This window comes from Cebus imitator, unplaced genomic scaffold (genome assembly GCF_001604975.1).
Source record: "Cebus imitator isolate Cc_AM_T3 unplaced genomic scaffold, Cebus_imitator-1.0 Scaffold736, whole genome shotgun sequence".
Classification (NCBI taxonomy): domain Eukaryota; kingdom Metazoa; phylum Chordata; class Mammalia; order Primates; family Cebidae; genus Cebus; species Cebus imitator.
This window is the reverse complement of record NW_016108051.1, coordinates 482,041-490,616: the sequence shown is the minus strand read 5'-3', so window position 1 is coordinate 490,616 and position 8,576 is coordinate 482,041. Positions and strand designations below refer to the sequence as shown.

At 40.9% G+C, this 8,576-nt stretch overlaps 1 protein-coding gene across 1 annotated transcript in view; it reads right to left on the bottom strand.

Moving 5' to 3' along the window:
- The window catches only part of LYG2 (lysozyme g2), an 11,247-nt gene extending 3,858 nt beyond the window's left edge, over nucleotides 1-7,389 (bottom strand). Inside the window, exons 1-5 of the mRNA XM_037735161.1 lie at nucleotides 7,381-7,389; nucleotides 7,143-7,248; nucleotides 6,346-6,413; nucleotides 612-752; nucleotides 503-525 (exon numbers count right to left, since the gene is read on the bottom strand). Coding sequence (XP_037591089.1) covers nucleotides 503-525; nucleotides 612-752; nucleotides 6,346-6,388 — 207 coding nt within the window. The 5' untranslated portion in view covers nucleotides 6,389-6,413; nucleotides 7,143-7,248; nucleotides 7,381-7,389. The remainder of the gene's footprint in view (nucleotides 1-502; nucleotides 526-611; nucleotides 753-6,345; nucleotides 6,414-7,142; nucleotides 7,249-7,380) is intronic.
- Nucleotides 7,390-8,576: the final 1,187 nt, after the last annotated feature.

The following is an 8,576-nucleotide window of genomic DNA, read 5'->3' as shown; positions in this document are numbered from 1 at the left end:
CAAAAAAAAAAAAAAAAAAAAAAAATTCTGCCACACTGATGCACTGGGAAACCTGTTGGACTAGGAGTCAGCCAATGTATGTTTTAGCCTGGCTCTGCCATTACCTGGCTCTATGCTATTGAGAAGTCTCCCCTTTTTGCTGAATCTCTGGGCTCTGATTTGTAAATCGAGGGGTTGGGGTCTGATGTGATTTGTGGTTGCTGCCAGCTCCAACACCCTAAAATCAGGATAACATGATGAAGAAGACTTTGGAACAGGATTACAGAAGAGGGGAGGTGTGAAGAGCATCCTGGCTTCCTTCAGATATGCCTGCTGTAACGAAGCAAACACAGCAGCACCACCCAGAAAACAAAGCCAGAGTCTAATATTTATTCAAGCAGTGGTTTCAATATGTGGAAATAAACACAGCTGAACAAGGTTTGGAAAGAATGGGGGTGGAAAATGAAAAGAAACAGTTAGGTTGGTCGGGATTGTGTTTTTTGTTAATTTTTAATTTTGATACTATTGTCATAATGATGATGATACCTTTTCAAAATTAAGTCAGTTCCTAAGAAAGAATCTGAAAATGATCAAAGGGGGAAAGCCAAACGTTTGCTTTGCTTTTCACTTACCACAGCGCATCACACTGTTTGCATCACAGGTGGCTCCAGAGGTCTTCATGGTCATGATGTCCCCGTAGCAGCCGTGGTAAAGGCGCGGATGTAGGTGAGGGTTCATTGAGTGAGTGAAGGGGTACGAGCCCCTGGAAGTGCCTAGGTGGCAGAAGCGTAACTCGCATGAAGCCTGTGAGAAGATGCTGCTTGGGTTGATGCAATGAACATCACTAAACTAAAGGTGAAGGCCACAGACAGAACTGCCCAATTCCCTTGTTGCCGTTGTTTGTTCATCAGACAGAAGTTCCCCAATATCCACTCTGCTCTGATCTTTCGTTTTGCTCTGTACCAACACAGCACTTAATCCTAAAACACTATGCAAAATATTAGAAAATTCATCTTTTTTTTTTTTTCCAAGACAGAGTTTCGCTCTTGTTGCCCAGGCTGGAGTGCAATGGCATGATCTCGGCTCACCGCAACCTCTGCCTCCCAGGTTCAAGTAACTCTCCTGCCTCAGCCTCCCAAGTAGTGGGATTACAGGCATGTGCCAGTGCAGCGGCATGACCATAGCTCACAGCAGCCACCAGCACCTGGGCTCAAACATTTGCTGAGAATCCCAGCTTCCTGAGTAGCTGGAACCGCAGGCACACACCATCATGCCTGGCTTATTTTATCTTTTTGTAGAGATGGGGTTTTGCTATGTTGCCCAAGCTAGTCTCAAACTCCTGGGCTCAAGCAATCCTCTCTCCTTGGCCTCCCAAAGTGCTGGGATTACAGGCACTGTAGTCATACCATGCTGTAGTCTCACTCAGAATTAAAACTGACAGAAGGTTTTTCAGCAGGAACCTTGAAGGTTTTTCAGCAAAAACCTTTTTGGCTTTTTTTTTTTTTTTTTTTTTTAAGATTTAGGGGGTACAAGTGCAGGTTTTTTATTTGGGCATATTGTATAATGCTGAGGATTGGCCTTCAACTGATCTTTCACCCAAATAGTGAACACAGTACCTCATGTGTAGTTTTTCAATCCTTGCCTCCCTCCCTCTCTCCTTTTAGAATCCCCAGTATGTATTGTTTTTCGACCTCTTGACCAAACGCCTCAGTCTCCCCCTGCTGGAATTACAGGCGTGAGCCACCACGCCCACCCTGTTTTGAGAGGAATTTTAAAACACTTCTGACACAAATGTTTCTGGAGATGTGTACATCTGGATTAACAATTTGCCTTTGTTTAGAAAAATAAGAAAGAAGGGTGCCATAACAATTTAAATATATTCTTATTTTATATCATTTACCATGAAGCTGAGTTCCTATGTATGTCTATTTAATAAAATTAGAAGTAAAAATGGAATTTGCCAAAATAATTTAAGTCCAATCTATTCTTGTTTTTTTGTTCTGTCATTAAAAAATGAGTTTCTGTAGGGAGCCGGAGTAGCACATCCCCTCACGGCTGCTGTGAACTTTGGTTGAACTTCAGGGAAGTGAAACCACAATAGGAGGATGTGTATGTCTCAGAGAAGAATAAAAGGGCCTAAAGAGATAACTAGCTTTCGCTGACCTTGCTGCAAGATAGTTTTTAGCTGAAGTATGTTAACTGAAGTGTGAGAATAATAACCACAGGCTGTTCTAAGTAACTGCACCCTCCCTCTGCTATGTGCTTTGTGAACATATAAAATAAAGTACGCTGAGATAGGTCAGGGCCGGAGAGACTGACATCCTCACCTCCCGGACTGCCTGGCCCAGGTTTTTATATCTCTCTGTCTGTGTCTATGTCTTTCCTTATCCCCCACTGTTCCCTCTTAGGTCCTTAAACCCCTGTGCAGTGCAGGACATGGCACATGTTTCTGTCCAAGTCTACCTGTTAAAGGAGAGGTAGAGCTTTTGCTGAAGGAGATACAAGGTTATTTTCTGTAATACTGAAAAGTTTGTTCTAATGGCTTTGAGGACTGTTAACTTGAACCTTAAGAATCCAAATATTTGTTATAAGACAGTACTTTGGGCTGGATGTGGTGGCTCATGCCTAGAATCCCAGCACTTTGAGAGGCTGAGGCAGGAGGATTGCTTGAGCCCAGGCTTTTGCAAAATGAAAAGCATAATGGCTTTTCATTTTGCTTAGGTCAAATGGCAAAACCCATTTCTACAAAAAACACAAAACGTAGCCTGATGTGGTGGCACATGCCTGTAATTACAGCTGCTCAGGAGGCTGAGACAGGGAGATTGATTGAGCCCAGGAGGTCAAGGCTGCAGTGAGCTTTGATGGTGTCACTGCATTCCAGCCTGGGCAATAGAACAAGACCCTGTGTCAAATCTCAAAAAAAAAAAAAAAAATGTATTTTGTTAAAATGTTTGACGTAAAAAAATAGAATCTAACCACTTCTCCCACCTCTGCTACTGCCATGGTCCAGACCAGCATCATTGCTCACCTGGACTCTCCTAACAGCCCCCTAACTGACCTCACTGCTTCACTCTTGCAGCCCGTCCTCTACCTAGTAGACAGAATGACCCTGTGGGATATGCATGGGCTGCTATCAGTCTTCTCTCTTAACCTTCCAGTGGCTTTCTCCCTCTTTAGGGGATCAGTCAAGTCCATCCTGCAGCCTCCAAGACCTACTAGATCTAGCCCTCTGCTCCTGTTCCCACTTCTCCTTCCCTTTACCCACTCTCCTCCAGCCACATTCTTCTTTGCACTTATTCCTCAACACACCAGGCAGGTTTCAGCCTTGAAGCCTTTATGTTTGTGGTTCCTTTTGCCTAGAATGCTACTCCTTCAGGTATCTACATGATTCTGCCTTCAGGTCTCTGTCCACGTATCAACTTGTCAGCAGAATATGTAGACAGTTTATAGATAAAAAATGAAAATGGTTTTTAAAGATATAAAAGATGTTAAACCACACTCAAAAGAAGAGAAGGGTCACATGAAAACATCATTATGACAGCATTTTCCAACTCTTTAGTTGGCAAGAGGCCAAAGGTTTGGCAATATGCTCCGTGGGAGAGGTCGTGAGGAAATAGACTGTCTCATGCACTGCTGTGGAACACAGTTTTTTGATAGGCTGTTCATTTCAGCACTGTTTATAATAGCAAAGGACTGCAAACAACACAAATGTCATCAGTGTAGGGACTGGTTAAGTAAGTGAAGCTACATCCATAGTGGAGTACTATGCAGCTGTGAAAGGAATGAGTAAGACCTGTATATACTCCCGTAAAATTCTCTCCAGGGACAGAATAGTATTTATAAAATTGGACTCTTTGTGTAAGAAAGGGGAGAAAATACAATTGTCTATTTTGTGTGATTTTCTCATACCTTCAAAAGAAACAATACAAAGATGAACGAGAAACTAATAAAAATTGTTAGTTATGGAGAGGGAAAGAGGAAGTTAGAGGGAAAAGGGATAGAGGATAGACTAACTGTATCTTTTTAAAAGTTTTATTTTGGAACCATGTAAATGTTCTCATAAATCTAAAAATTAAATCAAATGGGAAAAAGGAATCAAAAAAGAAAAACAAATGAACATAACTCCATATCAAATTAAAAGATTAATAAACACATACAGCAGAATTATCTCAAGTGACTTTAAAATATATCCACGTGTATAATGCTACATAGGAATACATCCTATGAACATAAATACTCACAAGAAAATCTTAAATTATATTGACTGTCTCATTATTGATTGGTAATACTGTCATAGTTATTTTGACACTATTGTATATAAATAAGCAATTTGCATATGTAAATTAGCATTATTCACAAATTGCGTTATGTAAATAATGCTAATGTCTAATGTCATTAGACACCATTATTTGTAAATGAGTAACAATGCTAATGTCATACTCATTTTCCAGTTTCAAGATAGTATTCTCACAGGATTTTTAGTGTAAGATAGCAGAAGTACAAATATAAAACTGACGTAAAATGTTTGCATTCTTAAATATAAATGTGAAATACCTCAATGCATAATTGTTTTTATTTTTAAAATACGTATTTTCTAGTTCCTGCCACTGAAAACACCTGAAAGAAATTACAACTCGATAGCAATAGCAAGGGAGGACTCCTACTTCTCACACTGTGGTCTCTAAATGCCATTTTCTGCTAAGAGGAATCAGTGCTCCTCAGGATAATGGCTGATTGCTGGCCTGGGGCAGGAAATGTTCAAGATGAACCAGGAACAATTTTTTGTGCTAGAGCTGGTCCTTATATGTTAGAAACACATGAAAAATTTTTATAGGTGAAATGTTTTTATCTTCCTTCCTTCCTCTCATTCTTTCCCTCTCTCTTCCTTTTTTCCTCTCACTCTCTTTCTGCCCATTCATCTCACTAGAAGATAAATTTCATCAGGTCAGATACTAGATGTTTTTTCTTTGCTGTATCCTCCTCAGCACCTGTAACAATGCTTGGCGCAAAGTAGACATTTAATAAACATTTGCTGAATGGATGAATGGATAGTTGGATGGATGAAGGAATTAGCCAGAAAGGGGTTGTTTAAATTATCTGGATCAAATGTCCATATATTGACAGGTTCAATATCCTTTCACTGGAAGGCAGTCTTTACCGGGCTTACTGAGTGGCCCACAGACCACAGGCATCAAAGTTACCCAGGATGCTTATTAAAAATGCTTATCACTGGGCTCTTCACACCAGATCTACTGAACCAGAATCTTGCAGTATAAGGCCAAAGAACCTGCACTTAAACCAGCATTCCCAGTTGACTCTTACACATAAGTTTATGAACCACTGCTTTAAGTGAAATGGAATATGACCATGGACCCTACACTGCCTGTGGAGGCATTATAAGCACGCAGGCCCTTCTTAAATTAGAGTCGCCTTTCAGCTATACACAGCTAACACGGTAGCTCATAATCAACCTCCTGGCTGTTTAACTCTGCTCTCACCTGGGAATTTAAAAAGGAGCAAAAATTTAAAACTATGGTGCCCTACTTTTGACCATAAGTAACTGGAAATTAGTTTGGGGTAGTCTTGTTTTTCCAAATTTAGAATTAAACATTTTAGAAACACTTTCTTTTCAGTCATTATTCTATAATTAAAGACAACTTGAACATTGCTCATAATGGCTTTTCATTTTGCTTAGGTCAAAGTTTTAACATTCTCTTATTCAAGATCCTTTACCAACTCACCAACCTATCTTTCCAGCCTTCCCCCCAGAAATCTCCTCTTCTGCCCCTGGCCATACTAACCCAAAGACTTTTCATTCATTTCTGCCTCTGCCCTTTTACTGAAGTCATTCTTCCTCTCCAGCAGGCTCTTCCCTTTTCTTATTAAATCACCAAGCATTCTTCAACTGACACATCCCCCCCAAAAGCCTTTCATGTCTAAGCATCCTAGCCGGATGTGAGCTCTTCCTCCCAAACTCCTCCCAGACTAGTGATTTTTTCCCACCTGTTCACATTTAACTCTCATCCACTGCTTGGCATTGATAATTTTCTCTTCATGTGTTTTGCTTCCAAGGCCCTGTTCCACATACCTCTCAGTAAGATATCAGGCCTGATAGGTATATTGTCAGGCAGGAAGTAAGCAGATCAGTAAATACGAGATTCTTTGAAATTCCCACAGGATTATTTGATCCTGTTTTTCACCTGCTTAGCAAGCAGAACACACTGTTAATTATAGAAATAATAGTTGATTAATGGCCAAGCTGGTCAGAAAGAGAGCCCACTATCATTGCTCTTTCTGATTCATGATTGTGCTGGAAGTTTTCGTGGACACCCTGTGAACAATGCTAAATCTCAGCCAGTGACTTACCAATGAGGGCAATTAGTCCCCAAAACACCACAGAGGATAGCATGGTGGGGAATCTTATCTTCCAGGACCTGTTCTGATTTGAAATAGAAACCGGTTAATTTTAAAACTTGAAAGTTTCCTAAAGAAAAATTTGCTTTCATATTTTAAAAAATGCAGAGTTATTTCCAATTCAGTACTCATTTTCCAGTTTGAAGATAGTATTCTCACAGGCTCAGTACATGGTTTGTTGGATCACTGTCTTTCCTAAGTATAAACTCCCAACTCACTTCAATCCAATTTCATATTGACACGGGCTACGCATTTCTTCTTACTTATGTAACCAAATATACACTTCTATCCCATCTCTAAGCTTGGCGACCCCACAATTTTGTTCCCTCTATTTAAAAAAAAAAATACTGATCCTTTTATTCTAGTTACTTGCCCTGCCTCTGCTTTCAAGGATCACTTTGGTTTTTTATTTGTTTGTTTAGAGATGGGATCTTGCTCTGTCACCCAGGCTGGAGTGCAGTGGCATAATCAGCTTACTACGGCCTCAAGCTCCTGGGCTTAAGCAATCCTCCCATCTCAGCCTCCCGAGTAGCTGGGGGCCACACGTGCATGCCACCATGCCTGGGTGTTCCCATTCTCATACTAGGGTCTCCATAGGGAAAACAAAATAAAATACCAACAGGAGCATCAGAGAACATAACTTAGAAGAGGTTTCCTGTTTTCCATTTCTTCCTCAATCAACTCTATTCTTGGTCTCATTGAAATGGTAGCTTATAAGTTTCACAAGATATAAGAAAGCCAGCACTAACCTTGTTTGCAACCTTACAGAGAAAATACCCCCTCTCTGTCTGCAAAGGTCTTCTGTACTCAGCAGCAAACTGCACTTCAAGCTTTCACAAAGCGGTGGCCTTTGTCCTATAACATAGGTTTAACAATTGGAGAATCCATTAGTCAGTAGATCACTGCGCACCTGGCTTCAGCTGAGTAGACATCAGTGGGGTTCTACTGCTGTGGAGGAAACTTTTAAACACAAGCAGGAAGACTCACCCGACTTTTCTAACCTCCGTCTTGTACCAATGATCATTAGAGGAGCTTTATATATGGTTTAAAACCCTCTCTTTAAACCACTGACCTCATTAGGCCTGGTTATAATAGTACTTTGGACTTAGGTGACCCCATTAATAAGAGGATTTCAAAGAGTTTATTAACCACTATTAATTAATTAACCTAATGAACCCCCAGGTTGCTCAGGAGGCATATTTTGATAGATTGTTTCCAGATATCTAAAATTATTCCAAACAGCTTCTAAATTTGTGAATAAAGAGCAGATAATTTGCTTTAAAAAGATAATAGGAAATACTATGTTTCCAGATATCTAAAATTATTCCAAACAGGTTCTAAATTTGTGAATAAATAGCAGATAATTTGCTTTAAAAAGATAATAGGAAATACTAGCAATTGTTATTCTTGAATTGGTTATTTACCTGAAATGCTGAGTCTCCTGCTCTTTGTTCCCCATTCCAATGTCACATGATCCCCATACCAATATGGCACATGATCTCAAACCACTATGTTACATGGTCATGATGGGTGAACTTGGCTCCTTACTCCAATCCCACTTCTGACAAACGGGTGCAAGTGTGGCCTCCTGCTCTGGGAGATCCAACTGCAAAGGATAGGGGAAAAAAAGATTTAGCCAGGGATAAAAACTTCTTCTAGGAGAGACTATCTTTCTTCAGGCTTATGTCCAGAGGAAGAGAGAAAGCGCATTGTACAGCCCCAGGAACAGGAAATGGAAAGGACATTTTTGAAACAGAAAAAGTACATTGCCCTGAGGGGAGGGAGAAGTCTGGTCTGGGTCCTTCCATAAGTGTAGCAAGTTTCTCAGACTGCGCACAATCCTCCCCCACATCCACGAAGTGAAGAAAGGTGCAAGGCGGCTGTATGGGAAATGGGAAGACAAAGCCACAGGCAACTTTCCAGCTCCCTGGCAATGAAACAACCTCCACTCCCAGGAGAACATGCCCTCCCCAAGCTGGGGTCTGCACAGTCCACTGGCATTCACTTCTGCCCTGCCTGCCTTCCTGCTTGTAGAACAGACTGCCGTGGCACAGCCTCTAGCCTTTGTTCTGAGCCGATGGATGATTCCTGCTTGACTCTCAGGAAAGCTACCCATGGAGGGTCTGCTCCACCACCATCAACACTGCAGTCAGAACCGCTCCTGAATAAGGGATATTGCAGGA